Source organism: Myiozetetes cayanensis, unplaced genomic scaffold (assembly GCF_022539395.1).
Source record: "Myiozetetes cayanensis isolate MyiCay16 unplaced genomic scaffold, myiCay2020 scf1, whole genome shotgun sequence".
NCBI classification, from domain to species: Eukaryota; Metazoa; Chordata; class Aves; order Passeriformes; family Tyrannidae; genus Myiozetetes; species Myiozetetes cayanensis.
Genome location: NW_026086604.1, coordinates 109,741,178 through 109,757,883, shown reverse-complemented (window position 1 = coordinate 109,757,883; position 16,706 = coordinate 109,741,178). Strand labels below are relative to the sequence as shown.

Here is a 16,706-nt window from a genome sequence, read left to right as displayed (position 1 = left end):
ACAGGTACGATTTATCTGATCCTATAGAAAAGCTTCATATCCAACTGCCAACTTGTTTGTTCAGAGCAAGAAGGAGCAAGATTGTATCTCATAGCTGCTCAGCCCTTCTCCTCAAGGCTTCAAGTCTTCCATTTAAAAACCAGCATAGAGAAAAGATAAGAATCTAAGATATGAGCACCTGTGATCAGCTATGGTCTGCTTAGAAAGTCCAGCTATTTTCTGCAGCTCATCCCTCAACTCTGGGATTCCCATCAGAACCCCTGTGCCCAAGGAGCAGCCACCTAAGCCTCCTACCAGCTTTTACAGCCCTGACCCCTCTACAAAAGGTCAGTACACAAGGAGACACTTCCAATACTTTTCCCACACTGTCAGGAAAACAGTCTGCTACAGGAAGCCCCAAGCTCCAGCTTTGAATGATCTGCCAGCCTTTAGTCCACAGCACAGCAAAAATACAAGCATCCATTACAGGATTTCTTTTGGCCAACAACACTTAAACCATTGAATGAAGTAAGCTATGCCATGCCCACAGCCCTTGGGCCCAGGGGCTGTGAACCAGTTCACTACAGTTCAACAACTATCACCAGTCTGAGTCCAGGGGGGCAGATGAACCCCAGGCCATGTAGAGCTGAGCACACCAAAGCTGGGCTTGGGCAGCTGTCACAAACCACCACAGAAAAACATTCTTGAGTGGCATCACCTGTCTACACCCCCTAAGCAGCACAGGGCACGCAAGGACATACAGGCTGGAAAAGCACTGGATTACTGGAAAGCTGCAAAATGAAACCAGCAATTTGAACCTCTGAGCCCCTGGCAAGGACAGAGCAGCTGAACAAGACTGTCACAACTCACAGGTTATCAATTGCTCACTGCAACTGATTCTCACATTTGCACACTCATTCGAGAGCTTTGCTTTAAGATACTAGCTGTTCTCACAACTCCTTACAACTATTAAGTCTAAATTAGTGTCTTAATTAGAAAAGAAGGAAAATGAGTGCCAGTGCTTTTTCCAGCTTAATTACATTTTCACTGGGGTTTTTACTATCAAAATATAACAACTGGGAGGAAAACTAGCAGTCCTGATAGCAAGTTATTTAATGACAGAAGAAAGCCAAGGAATTAGAGGTTTCTGGTACTTCCGCCTCTGGTTGTATTTTTCTCACCCAGAAGCAAAGAGACCCAGACAGACAGAACTATTCCCAGACCAAGTGCCCCACCTTTCACTTCTTGGAAAAATTACCAACTTTCCCCTAACCAGTGCAATCTGGGACTTGGAAGGAGAAGAGGATATTCTGAATTAAGCCTCAATAGCATGTTTAGATTAAAGTGTCCTCCCAGAAGAGAGAGAGAAAAGAAGGAAAGGAAAAGAAAAATATGAGCCACATATTTTATCAGCAATCTCTAGATCCCTTGCACTATATATCACGCTGATGATGAATTTGCTTGGCCCACTAAACTACATTCCTTACTGGGTGTGAAACAATTACAGATGTACTGTATGAAGCATGGTAAGTATTAAAGAGAATGTATATATAGACTTCACTGGACAGGAATGGGATCAATTATAACTGTAGTTTTTACAAACAGAATACAGAACTACATAAAGGCCCTGGGACATCCGAAACATCTTGAACAAAACAAACAGAACAGTTAATGGCAACAGAGAGGTGGAGATGGAATGGAAGAACAGTATGGTGAATTTCAAATAAATTCACTGAATTTCACAGAGTGATCTTCTACAACAGGAAGTAACTGTATTAATAAAGATTATCATACTACATAAGAATTTTGTTTTTACTCAGGACTGGCAAGTATAAGTAGTTTGTATTATCATTATATGTTTAAAAAAAATGGCAGAAAAAGTTTCAAGTATATTCAAAACTACTCCTAGTTTATTTTTAGATCAACCAGATTTCAGGTTGACATCTTTTCAGTATTCAGAAGCTACTTTGTTAAAGCCAACTTTTTAAGAACACGAACCTATCAAAGAAAGGTACTGACTGTGCTGTATTTCAATAATGCAATCCAACAAGATTCAAAGCAAAACCACATCCTATTGATGGATATTATTGCATAAATTTTCAATTAGCTGCCTTGAGTCAGCAAAGTTTTATAGAGGTTGTGTCACAGTTCACTGATTTCTTTGCCAGACCTTCACAGTTCATCCTTGTTTTGCAATGCCCTGTCCTCAGCAAGAATCATTGCCAGGAGCCAGAAACTTCACTGTTACTTTCTAGTCCACAGTTAAAACCATTAAGGCATAAGAGACCTCAAGAAATAATAACCTTCCTGTAAACTGAAAAAGTAATGTTTAGATTTGAAAACTGTCTTGTAATCAATTAAAGTCACCTGCAGACCTCAGCTTTACACCAAGAAAAGCAAAACAATATATATTTAAATTGGTGATGACTTAATGATGTGCTGTTAAGAGATCCAGTACCTCTTCTTCTAACTTCACTAGTGTTCAGCATTACATCTTATGTTTGTTAAAATTTTGTGAAGTACCCAAGGTATTTTCAGATGAAAAATCTTTTTTTTTAAAGAGAGTTTTATGAAAACACTATCTCCACAAATACGGTATTAAAAGTTTAAAAAATAGAATAGTTGCGCAACAACCCAGTTTAAATATTTTATTCTTACTGAGTAAGGCATTACAATACTGCAGTACTGACAAGGATGCAAACTCATGGATGCAAATTTTTTTGGGTTTTCCCATTATTATGGTGTGTTCAAAGTATTAAGCACATTTCTAACAAAACAGACAAGCAAAACAGTTTGAAACAACTTTTCATCTGAAGTGTGCTTTGTCTTCCTCAGTCTAGGTAATCGGTTATAAAGCCAATACAAAGCTTCTGTATTCAAGAATCTGGCTTTCTGATACCTGCCTCACGTTCATCTAGTGATTTCTGGCTTGTGGACATAACTACACTCCTCATATAATTCATGTGCAAGAAACTTATAATAACAACAGCTGATTACCACCTGTGAAAGGAAAACAAAGATTTTAAAGGTGATTTCCATGTAGAAAAAGTCCTCAAACCAATTAATTCTTCATTCCTCCCTCATTCCACACTGTACTTCTTATACAATTCACTGAGGGTATATTCCTATAGCTGTTCTAGACATAAAGTATTCTGATATATTCAAAGTGAATACATGAACTGCCAGATACTTTCTAGCAGGCAAATGCTTTCTGAACACAGCTGTTTGGACAGTAATTTTTGTGCAAATTGAGAGAATAAAACATCTGTTTTTAAACTTGTTCTGTGTTTTTACTGCAGTGCCTACAGCAGCTGTTATTTTCACTTTCAAAATGCAGATAATTTATCATCTAGGTTCGCAAAATTGAAACACATGAATGCTGGCATTTCTCCCAACTGCAAGTTTAATTTAAAATATTATTTCACTGACAGAACCTGTTCAACAAGTAACATTCACTCCACTCATATATAAAGGGCTGAGAACTCACCTATGTTATGCTAATGCGATTTTTTTGAGCTGCATATATTTTAAATACATACATAGATACAGAAGGGGGTATCAGAAAACAAGTTAAGGTCTTGCTTTGGAAATTTTTTAAGTTCTCAATTTTACGTCTTCTTTTCTGCTTGTTCTTCCTAATATTTTTTTCTTTTTATCCATAGTCTAAAATGTTCCAGGTTAGGAAGAACAAATATCCAATGCAGTATTTTCTTTACACATCACATGGAAGAAAATATAATATACAAAGTAAGGATCTTGACAGCAAGATCAGCACGCTGGTTCATTCCCAGCTAGTTCGAACAAAGCTTTGCAGAAACCAGACCTTTCCTGCATGGTGCATCATCTTAGGATAGTTGGAACTTTCCAGCTCTCTGTGACAATACTTAACAATAGTTTTTCCCTTGCCTTTACTCTTAGGACTATAAATTCATTGACTGAAATGAGAAGTTTAAGTTTCTATGTTTGGTCTTTATCCTGACAGTTGATATGCAGCCATCCTTACAACCAAGTATCTTGTCAACACTGTTTCTTAGAAACATATGTATTGAGTCCAAAGAATCCATGAGAGGATTGATTTCATTGATATGTTCTGAGATATGCAGTGCATTAGCCGTGATCCTTCTGAAAAAAGAGTATTCAGACTTGTGAGGAACAAGTACTTCTATAGACCTTTATGCATTAGGTTGCTGCTTTGTATATGTACAAAAATCCAGATCACTGAATCAAAAATGAAGAAACAATACTTATAACCTTCAATAAGAAAACAGTTTCATCATCACAAATGCTTGAATTCCCACATAAAGAATATTGTGTTTACAAGGGCAAAGGTAAGCCTGGCATGTTAATAGATATCCAGGTGGACACTGTCAGTAGCTTCCTCTGGTTGCAATTCATATCAGTTCTCTATTTGCCTGAAATAAGTTCTGCTATGGAAGGCAGTGAAGGGAAGAAAGAAAAACCAGAAAAATTCTCACTGTACCACACATTCTGCAATTTAGAAAATACTAATTTTTTCACTACTTCACGTGTGCCATTCTTAATGACACTATTCATCTCACTTGGATTTTCAAGACATAATTCCGAATTCACATTATAACATTTTCAGACTTTTTTTTTTAAAAAAAGAGGTAAAGGTCTAGCTTTGTGCTGTCTTCAGTATCTACTTCCTTCTCATCTGTTTCTCCTCTTTCATAGAACCATAGAATAGAATCATAGAATGGTCATGGGCAGGGATACCTTTCACTAGACCAGGTTGCTCAGAACACCATCTAATCTTGGAACACTTCCAGGGATGGGGCATCCACAGCTTCTCTGGGCAACCAGTTCCAGTGTTCCACCACTCTTACAATAAAAAATATCTTCCTAACATTTAATCTAAACCTACCCTCTTTTAGTTTGAAGCCATTCCCCCTTGTTCTGTCACTTAAATGTGTTTTATCTCCATAAGTCCTCCTCCAGAGACTTTAACTCCTTCTCTAAACCTCTCCAACCATTCAATATCTTTTTCTGCTTACCTTGTTCTATTGTCAAACTACCATTTCTTTGTACTGGCATAATAAAAATAGGATTAAGTTTGATACACAAACCCAACAGCGTAGCGGGTTTCTGTGGCTGGATTTTGGTAGAGGGGCGGGGGGGTTCAGTGGTTGCTTCTGTTTCAAGCTGTTAGAAGCTTTCCCTGTCCCATGGAGCCAATGCCAGCCGGCTCCAGGACAGACTTCCTGCCGCTGGCCAAGGCCAAGCCAATCAGGAGTAAAAGTAATGCCTCTGTGATAACATATTTAAGAACAGAAGATTGTGGCACAGAAGAGATTCCAGCCAGGGAAGAGTAGAGTGAGACCATGGGAACAACAATACAGACACCAGGGTCAGTGCAGAAGGAGGGGCAGAAGGTGCTCCAGGCGCCAGAGTTGAGGCCCCTGCTGCCCATGGTGCAGACCATGGTGGAGCAGCTGTGCCCCTGCAGCCCAGGGAGGACCATCAGGGTGCAGAGACCCACCTGCAGCCCACATAGAAGCCCATGCTGGAGCAGGTGCCCAAAGGAAGCTGTGACCCTATGGGAGGCCCAAGATGGAGTGGGGTCCTGCTAGAGACCAGCAGCCCCTGAAGAGGGAAGCCCATGCTGGAGCAGGTTTTTCCCAGGTAGGACTTGTTGTCACTATAGCTCATTCATGAAGGACTGCACCCCATGGAGGAGTGACCCACAGGACAGTAGTTTGGGAAGAACTGTTGCCCATGGGATGGACTCACACCAGAGAGGTCTGTGAAGGAATGTCTCCCATAGGAGGGACCCCATGGGAGCAGGGGAAGGACTCTTCTCCTTGAGCAGCGGCAGAAACACCACCTGACTGTAACCCTCATTCCCTGCCCCCCTGCACCGCTGAGGGGAAGAGGGAGAACATGAAAGGAAGGAGGGGTGGGGGGAAGCTGTATTCCTCCATCATTCCCAGACAGTTCTCCAGAAGATAACTCCCCCAGCATAACAATGCCATTAGTGTAAAAGCAAAGCACGGAGCCATTGTTTATATTGGTATGTTCCCAAAACTTAGCAAAACAAAGTGATACGCAGTGCAGCCAGTAAACTCCGTGTCCCGCACAGGAGCTTGCTATTCACTAGCTACTATTACTATAGCATGCAACATATACATACAATTGTCTTTATCTCGCCCCACGTTGGGCGCCAAAAAGGATAAGGATAAGGTGCAAAAGATAGCAGAGTTTATTTTCTGCTTCCCATGAGCAGCGATGGTCAGCCACTTTCAAGAAGCAGGGCTTCAGCATGCATGACGGTTTCTCCGCAGGCAGCCACTTTCTCCAATGGCCACGTTATATTGCGCTTTGCTTTTGCGCGCGCAGGCTTCCACTTTACTTTCTGCTTTAAATAAACTGCCTTATCCCAACCCACAAGTCCGTCTTTCCACCTTACTCTCTCCCCTGTCCAGTTGGGAAGGGGAGTGATAGAGCGGTTGTGTGGGCACCTGGTGAACAGCCAAGGTCAACCCACCACAAACAGTCACAAAACAAAGTCCACCAAGCAGGTAAGATAAAACACAGGTGAAAAGCAGAGAGGACAAGAGAGGACAAAGCCCACACTACACTTTAGAGAGTGGAAAGCAAACCTTTCAAGAAAAAAAAAAAAGGAGAAGCGGGGAGAGATATTGCTTTATTCCATTTTCAAGAGCAGGAGACTGTGCCACTGCAAAATGTCAAATATTTGCAGCAATGAACAACACGTTTTGCTTCTCCACTGTGCTGGTTTGGGCTGGGATAGAGTTAATTTGCCTACAGTTTGGAGTCTTCATTATCAAGTTCATTGTCTTCCACCATGACAAAAGCAGTGCAGAGAAACCTGACACAACTCCAAATAATGGCAATAGAAAAGAAATTGGTAATTTCCCCTCATCTTCCCTTTTCTCTATTTTTTTTTTTTTTAATTTCATAAATTCAAGCACAAAAATAGCAGAATACCTGGTCTTGCCTGCATTTGCTTAAACTAGTCTCCTTTTACCAGGAAGGTTTTCTTCGTATTTCAAAGCTAGAAAAACACATACATCCCTCCTCCTAGTGAGGTTAAACATACTACTCTTTCTGCAGTGCACAGATCTTCCCAGAGTTGTGTGTCCCTTACATAAAAGTATTATCCTCTCTCAATAAAAGATGTATCAGCCAACATAGCTGTAAGTGGGTGCGGTTCACAATTCTGTATATAAGATAAACACTGAAGCTTTATCAACACAAAATCCCAACTTACATTTATGTACTTCTTTAAGATAAGCTGTTGAATGACTTAGACAAGTTGTCCCATCACAATTCTTAACTGTGCTCCAAGTCCATTTTCGAGCAAACCAAATAATCATTGACTTGTTTTGTAAAAAAGTATTGGGAACATGATTAAAGGAAGCTGTGTAAGTCACAGCTCTTAATACTGCAACAGACAACCTCTAAAAGGTTGTGCAGTTGAAAAACAGCAATTTCCTATGTCACTGAGAAATATGTACTTGATATATGATCTTGTAGTAGTAATTTATTCAAAACAAAAGAAAAAAAAGTAATTTAGGAATTTCGACTTATAAACATCCAACTGATAACCTAAGATCTTCTCAGTCAAGAGCCTTAACACACCTGCAAATGCTGTACAACACTTGTGATACCCAACAGCAACCACATTTAGCGTACAGGAGGGTCCTGACAAGCACCAAGCAATTAATACTACACATCAGTGTAGCCCTGTCTTTTATTTTGAAGACTCGTAGTCCAAACTTCAAACTGTAATTTTATCAGGAAGACATCCCTTACAAAATTGTTAGGTTTTCCCAAGTACATAGTGAATGATCCAAAAAGGTTAAGGTTGGACAATACTTTTTCATAGAATCATAGAATATTAAGAGGTTGGAATGGACCCTAAAGATCATTTAATCCCAACACCCCCTGCCATAGGCAGGGACACCTCCCACCAGACCAGGTTGCTCAAGGCCTCATCCAACCTGGCTTTCACCCCAAAATGGATGAAACTACACATTAAATGCACTGAAAAACAGTTAAAAGATGGCGTTAGCCTCCAAATATAACTAAATGAGGTTATTTGAGTGAATGTATTTCTAATAGGGTTCCTTGGCAATCAGTTCTTGACTTAGGAGTGCTTAGCAATAACCTAGATGAAGGGACAAAAATCATCAGCAAACATCATGCTTTCCAATGCTGTCAAATTATACATCTAGTGACAAAAGTCATAACTACAAGATAGAGGATTCACATGGAAAAGCACTGACTCATAAAAACTCAGAGTCAAGAAATTCTACTGATTATTTTGTCCAAGTATTCTTCTAACTAATAATAACTTTCCTCAACTGTATTTTAAAATAATTATTTGTTTACAGAAGACAAAATACTATTTTTACCCCCTCAAAAAACAGGGCCTACATACACCATGAGAAAGCCCAAGAAGGATCACTGGGAAAATGCAAAAACATCTTAACCATGAAGAGAACACACTGCAGGGAGACAGCTCCCACAGCAATCCTTTCCAACACCTTCCCAGGGAAAAAGAAAAAAAGTTAGTGTAGTGTTACCCTTCATTTTGACACTTCTGGCACTCACTGTGGTAGTACTACACCATATGTTACTCACTGGATCAAGAAATATATTGGGTACCAGGAGAAAATGGAATGACAAGCACCTGGATGTTGCAGCTTAAGTAAGTAGGAAATCACAAGGGTGTGAGTATGGAGATGCCTGTCTGGAGAACCCAAGCAGCACCAGGGAACATGAGATCTCAGTGTTGTGTGTAACCAGACTAACAGTTTAACTCAAGAAGCAAAGTTAACAGACTAGTTTTTAAAAAAATAACTGGTTGAGACCTAAAAAGCTAAAGGTCTTTTAATTTTTTAAGAAGGGAATAAATATTGATTTGAAGGAAACAGGATGCCTTACCCCTGTATTTGACCCCCAGTGCAACCACAGCTGAAATTGTACACATTTCTGATGCCCACATGCGAACAAAAACTTTGAAACCCGAATAATAATCAGGACTATCATAAATTATTAAAATTACTGGGAGAGCTAACTTGCACCAAGAAAATTCCATTGGTCTAGATACTCCAAATACAGACAAAAGATAACCACACAGCCTGTTCAAAAAGACTGCACATAGAGCTTAAATTATAAGAGATATATTCAGTCCAGCATAATGAGATTCAGTGAAGAGTCAGTGGCTGATACACACTAAGTAAAGCCAGCATTTTTTTAAGCAGTGATTAACTCTGGGTAAATTGTTGCCATAGCTAGAGTAAAGAATCCTCTATCACCAGAAGATAAACTCTCACATCAATATCCAAAGAGAAATATAAATCTAGACAGAAGACAAACTATGGCAAATTCTAGGGCCTGTGCTGCACAACTGAGTAGTGGAGAATCTACATTCTTCTACTTTAAATTACCTACTAATTAAATGCCATCTTGGAAAGTGAAGTGCAGTAGCATTTAGAGAACATTCACTGAATCATTTTTATGTGCAACAGTTAAATACTAAACAAACTTTGTCTCCCTGCATGAGGTTCCAAAAAGCAAGCAAACATCTCAGTAAGAAAACCACAGAAGCCTATATGACCTAAAGCATAATGCCAAGATATTTGAAAATAAGGTTGTATAAGTGTATTGGGACTACGGAAACAAACTCCGCATTTTTTGATGAACCAAATTCACTACTTTTTGTTTCATCGTTCATTATAATACATATTTAACAAATATAGTTGTACATTAAAAACCAATATTATGGCAATTTTTAGCAACCTTTTCATTTAGACGGTTCAGCCTTCTAAATACATCATAAAGAACGAAGTAGGAATATTTGGAGAAGCTAAGGCAAAAAGACATTATTTTTACTAAACAACTGCTTTAAATATAAAGTGACTGGGGAAAACTTTTGAATACGTATATACTTATGAGATGACTCCAGGCACACAGCTTAGCAACTTACTGTCACTTCTCCTGCATGAACAAAATCCATATTCATAAACTGGTGGGACTTTTTAAATAAGCCAGGAAGTGCATGTGTGCTCCCTCTAACCACATTTATCACTGCCTTGCTAAGCACGGAAATCATCATCCAAAAAGCTAGCAGCGATATGAGCCAGTAATAACAAAACCCAGATAAGGGCAAGTGCCTGTTTCAGTGTCAGTGCCAACTGCTACCTCTTTTCACTGTCTGAGAGCTAAGTGTGACATCTGGGCTGAAGGAAGAGCACACTCTATTTTGACTGTCACTTCATTCCCTCTGGTACAAGACTGCTGCTCAGCTCTGAAGTGCACTTGCAAATCCCAAATATAATGCCTGAGTGAAAATGCACAAGTCTCATCTGTCTTAAACAGATTTTTTCCCCACATTATTAACAAGCCTCTTAAGCATTATAAGAGTTTATCCTCTGCATAGGCATAAGCAGCCCTGACACCTTTTGACACAAGCAGCTGAGGAATGAAGAACTTGGGTTACCTGCCTGGGGACAAGAGAAATGTCTGTGGCAGTTCTCCAACCAGAGTCACAACTCCACAGTGCAAATCAACTCCTTAATCACAAGACCATCCTTTTCAATTTCAGCCTGAGGTTCAAAGTTGTCTTCTTCCAAATGTTACTTGCAAGCATCACCGGAGGGCAGGGAATGGTGGATTTCTCAGCCTCCCTCTATCGTTGTTAGAATTTCTTCTCTGACTCTGCTGTTTGAATTGCCTTCTCCACTCTCCCAAAAGAGCTGGTTTAGAGGCAACAGTAAAAGCTATTCAAACTAAATCGACCAGTTGGTCACTAAACCAATTAGGTTTAATCAACCACTAACTAAACAAAGAAAAAATACTTCTTAACTGAAATTTTCCTACAAAGAAATTAGGGATATACATTTAAAAGGATTGATTTATTTCTTTTTACTTTTTGTTGGTTTTTCTTTTTTTTTAAATGAGCATTAATGATACTTAAGGGAGAAATGTTTCAACAGCAAAAAGTAAAGGAAGAGGAAAAAAAGAAAACTTACATTTGAATGTGATTATTTACAGAATTTACTACTAACTTACTTTCTGACATTTTAATTTCCAAGTTTATTTAAAATTAATTACATACATCTTAATTTCAGTAATGTAAGTATGCAAGTGCTGCGTGTTCAGCACAGGAAATATCACTTACTCAAGAGAACTAAAATAAGTTGGGTTTAAGTAGTTTTCTTCCTTTTCACCTTGTCTCCTACTACAAACAGAACCTACAAGTGAAGAGAAAACACATTTTCTAGCAAAATCTTTTCTGCAAGTAAAATCTTTAATAGAATGTTAGTGCAATATTATAAAAATCCCTTGAAAATTTAAGGCTTCCACAATTCCTAATGAATTATAAACAAAGTTCCAAAACCTTAGGAGCAGATTTCCAACAACAGAAGGAACAGAGAAGGTTGCATTTCCAGCTCCTTAAAACAGAGTCCTTCCCTTCACAAATAAAACCTGGAAGGTTAAAACCTGTATAGATATGCCACAGAATCACACTAAGATGAAAAGATAAGCAATGGAAGGGTTGATGTTAATTTGAATCTAGGAAGAGCAGAAAAAATTCCCTTTTCAGCAAACCTTACAAACATTAAGTAAGTGCATGGCTATTCTTCTCAGATACTGTCTACTGATAGAATCGTGACACTGTGTTTTATTCTTATATTAAAAAATAGTTTATTTCTCCAGGACAGACTCTGCTTCCAGCAGCTATACTGGTATATCTATACGACTATAGTCATATAGTTTGGTTTACTAAACATCTACTAATTTTTGCTTCACCAGAGAAAGGCCACAATTCATTGCTAGAGCTAATACCACCGAAGAATTGGCAAATATTAGAAGTGCTAACTAGCCTAAAACTCCACAGCAGAAGTATCTAATTCAAAGGGAATTGTGTTTGAAGACACCTTCATCAATTCTCTTTCCAAGAGGTCACAATCTTTTTCTCCAAGATACATATAAGAAGTTTAAAAAATGAAAGTTGCACATAGATATTTGTGCTACAGCACAATACGGTATTGACATATTTTGTCAACACACTTAAAAAAACCCTCCCGTAACAGCTATAGTCAAGAGCAGCACAACCTCTGGGAGCCAACAAAGTCAGCCCTTAAAGTCTGCTGGCTCTTCTGGTGGTATCCTGTCTGCTGCTCAGGACACTGGGAATAAATTGCAAGGGTCTTTCTGCGGTGGCAGCACTCAAATTGCAAATGTTCTCTGCAACTACACAAGGAAAGAAATTACACCATAGCACTGCAAAGCCAAATAAAGACCCTGAGAGCAAAAAATTCCAAAATTGCCTCAAATGTACACTTTTTGTTGACATACAGGGAATGCAGTTAAGTCCCAGAAGAAGTCTGGTGGTGCTCAGGAATAAGAACTATGGGCTGGTAACACCATGTATTTCTCAACTGAGAAGAGAAACAGGAAAAGGGCAAAGAAATGCTTTAGAAAACACCTAGGCTACAGAACAACCTACACAGAGCAGTTCAGCTCAGAAAAGCAACAACATCCATCAGCTAGGGCTCCATTTATTGTTGTTACAAACACAAATTGAAGTCCCAGCTCAAATTCAGGTGATCCAGAGCTTTATATATTCTTGCAGGACAAAGCCCTAGAAGTTTAAGTACTAAAAACATTTTCAAGTAAAAAGCAGAGAGAAGGAGGCAGACCACACGAAAATTTCCAACTACCTTGGGTAAACAGGAGTTTTAAAACTTTTTACAACATTTTACCAATCTGTTAAAAAAAACCAGGATAATAATGTCACAGGCAATAAGTGTTTCATAAATATCAAATTAATTCACGAGTAATAGGTTTCGTGTGACATGATACGATGCTACACAGACGTATTTGTTCATCAAACTCACACAACTCCCATTTAAAATACAAGCTACTACACTCCCATACACATATAACAAGTAAATCCCAATAGAAATTATTCATAATAGTGCTTCAATTGAGAACACAATTATTTGTAATTTCATAGTAAAGACAACCAGATGCCCCAATGTCTCAGACCAGACACAGATGTTCTTATGTCAAAGTGTCTGTTTTAGCTTAAGCTCTGCTCTCCATATCCACACTTTAAAAAGTCCACAGAAAGTTATAGACTTTAGTAGAGATGCTCTAGATACCTGCATCACACAACAAACTCCCTCAAACCAACCAAAACACCCTGGAGTTCTGTTCTGCTTGTCATAAAGGTGAGGAATCACCTCGTTGACTTCCAGATCAGGTTGTTTCTTACATACTAGAAGAGAACAAATAGATTTCTCTAGTAACAAACAACAAACCCTCAGAAATTCCTAAAATAAGAAGTAAAACACCTATCTAGATTGACTGAATTTGAGGCCTTCAGTTACTTCAGTTAGTGCTTATAAACGAGGTATTATGCTTCCATAATGATACCCAGTTGCCTCATCCAAAATCAGACTACCTTGCATATGCCTGCTAAAGGAAGATTTATTTAAAAGTGATACTTCTTTATTTTAATTCAAATTACAGTAATTTCTTCAGACTTGCAGAGGCTACTCTGCACACTAAGTGTTGGATAACCTAGGAAGACCTTTCAACTTCAATACCACATGGCATGAGCCAACATTAAATACATTTAAATTATTTAGGCTAATGGATAAAAAGCTTTAAAGAAGAGCATTCCAAATCCCTGATAAATGAACTCTGTCAGTTTTTGCTTTATTTTTCCATTTTATTTATATTCACGCCATCTGGCTGTATTGATCATGCAGTTAAACAATCTTGTGTTTTTTCAGATGAAGTAAATTCAAAACTAATTTGTATGATCATTCAGTAACACACATGCTCTTGAGTGATTCGCAGGTGTCAGCTATGAAGTCACTTACTGACTCTTGTAGACTGAGCTCCGATTTACAGAAAACACGTTCTGGAACAACTATCCAGGAGGCCAAACAGACAACCACGCCCAAGTCCATGGATCTCTACTCATTTATTGGACTTTATATAATATGCCTAATTTCTGCAAGCCTCAAGTTTCAACTGATCTGTTTAGAATTTGTATCAGATTCCACATCCCAAACCACAGAGACACACACCAACAGAATGGAGTAAGTGAACAAACTAAAAAAGTTACTTATGCTAAAAGTTCTATATCATCATAAACCACTTGCTCAAAAGGCCAGATTTATAGGAAATAAAATCGGCAACTGACAAAGCATGATAAAGCAACATTAAAAAAGACTGCTAAAAATAAACAGCCATTAATTTCCAAGTGCTATGGTAGAACTGTTTAAGTGACAATAATCTTTTTTCCATGTTTTCAGATAAATTTTAATGGGCATACACAGATCATACATGCTATTTCCAGCCTCCAGCCTTATTAAAGATTCAATCTGTTCCTTAATACAACCAACAGGTAGCTCTAGATCCAAAGCTTTATAAACAATTACCTTTATTTTGTAATTTCACCAGATTTTGACCCTTAAAGTCACACACAGTAAAATGAGCTACTGTTTTTACAAGAAGAGATGGAGGTGTCAGGGTAAAAAAAAGGGGAGGTGAGACTTTTAATTTTTAGTCATAGATTTTAATCCACCATTTTAGGCATCAAAATGTGTTTTTTCTTTTTTAAAACAAAACTACAGGAGAACTGATAAACCAACAAACAGATGAAAGTGTGATGGGAATCTAGAACAGAACTGCAGTAACCAAATGACAGTAAAAGGCCTTCTCTATATCTAAATCTATTCTGCAGTCAAGTTTTATGTGTATCCAATTCATACCATATTCATTATCATTTATAGCTGGCACACCTATGCATGGCCTCCAGTGTTTGGAATTAGACCAGCTCCTGAAACTCTTCAAGAAGTACTGCTACAGTTCCTACCACTGATTGAGCCATACATGAGTCACCACCACAACATCACGGGCATTTGTGCAACTCCGTCACTTATAAATACTTTAAAATTACTATCAGAATATCAAGGTCCCAGTCATTCCCATGTTCTTACTGCTTGTGATCACCTAATATCAGCAACAGTAGGTTTGGGACGGGGGGGGGGGGGAGGCGGGAATGTTGGTTTGCTTTTTAAAGGTTTGTGCAACGGTTTATAACTAGTTCTGTACACGTCCTCTCTAAAGCATCATCTTCTCTTCAAAACGACCACTGTGATGCCTTATATTGAAAGTCAAGTTTTAGATACTCATCTTCATCCATCCCCTAAGAGGACAAGGTTGAATAACAAAAAGTAAAATACTAATACGAAATCTTCTCTCTTGCTTTCAACAGATCCCTGTACAGCATTATTAACACCACGGTCTGGCTTCAACTCCGTAAAAAATTTTGCCCTACAACTAGATCAAAACCAGACCTTCCTCGGGACTTCCACAGATGCATGTCAGCCTGTCCACACCCAACAAATTGCAGGACCTGGGCCTGTCACCGTATCAGCATAAATTAGGACTTGTCAAACAGGTAGGACATAGCAACAGAACATATTTTATGAGCATAAAGGTAACTGTTTCCACTGTCCCACTCCACAACGAAAGAAAATAATAGTAATAATCACAAGCATGCCATTTTCCCCCCCCTTTATTTTGGGAGGCTCTCAGCCGGCTTTTCATTCTTTAGACATCCAAGGTAACTTCACAGAAGACAGAGACTAACGTGATAGAGGAAGGAGCTTAGAAGCGGGACCTGTCAGGCAGGGACAGCAGCATGTGCCGCGTCAGCCCTCCCCTGCCCCCGCCCGCACCTGCGGCGGCCGCGCCGGGGGCACCGCTGCGACCCCGCACCGGGCCGCCTCCCCGCCCATTCCTACGCCAAACTCGGCTGGGGAAATAACCAAGTGAAACAAAAGGAAGGAGAGTTGGCACGGAGGGGAAAAGAGCCTGGCCCGGGGCCGCGGCGGCCGGGGAGGGGTCGGGTCGGGCGGCAGCGCCGGTTACCCGGGCACCATCTTGGGGGCGGCGGGGGGTGAGTGAGGACGCGGCCCCGCAGCGCCGCCGGGGGCCGGCCCGGCGCTTTACCTGCTCTGCCAGCCCTGCAGGAGGTTGGTGTATTTGCTGAGCGTCCCTTCCAGCACCGGCTCCCGCCGCCTGCCGCCGCTGCCGGGCGCCTGCGCGCCCCCCGGGCTGGCCGCCGCCGAGCCGGGGCTGCTGCTGCCGCCGCCGGCCCCCCCGCCTCCATCCAGCCTCCCCGCGGCCGCCACCCGGCCCGGGAGCCCGCGGCTGGCGGAGGAGGACGAGGGGGACGAGCCCGCCGACGTGGGGCGGCTGCTGCTGCGGCTGCTGCTGTTGCTGCCGCCGCCCTCGCTCGCCGCCGCTTTCTCCATGGAGCCCCGCGGCGGAGGCTTCCCGCCCGCTCCGGCCGCGGTTGCCGCCCGTGCCCGGCAAAGCCCTGACTCACAGGCGGCGCGGAGAGGGGCGGCGCCCGGGGGAGAAGGGGCCGGGCCGCGCCGGGCGAGGGAACCGCCGCACCGCCTCCTCGCCGGGCGGTGCGGGGAGTTGGGCGGCGGTCGGTGGCCCGCGGCTCCGCGGGGTCCCGCCCGCCGCCCCCCGGAGCGCCCCGCCCGCCCGGACCGGAGGCAGGGCGCTGCTGCGGCGCCGGGGGCCGCGCAGGGGCGGGGGCCGCACACGCGGAGGCACAAGGCGAACGGGGAGAGGCACAGCACGCACGCCGACTGCATGGTGCCCGCGGCCGGCACACGCCGTGCGACGCGGAGGGG

General features: G+C 41.2%; 1 protein-coding gene across 2 annotated transcripts in view; it reads right to left on the bottom strand.

The window, feature by feature from the left end:
- The window catches only part of OSBPL10 (oxysterol binding protein like 10), a 116,822-nt gene extending 100,494 nt beyond the window's left edge, over positions 1 to 16,328 (bottom strand). For both annotated transcript variants that reach the window (XM_050333892.1, XM_050333900.1), the window contains exon 1: positions 16,009 to 16,328. In XM_050333892.1, the coding sequence (XP_050189849.1) occupies positions 16,009 to 16,313 (305 nt within the window). In that variant the 5' untranslated portion in view covers positions 16,314 to 16,328. The remainder of the gene's footprint in view (positions 1 to 16,008) is intronic.
- Positions 16,329 to 16,706: the final 378 nt, after the last annotated feature.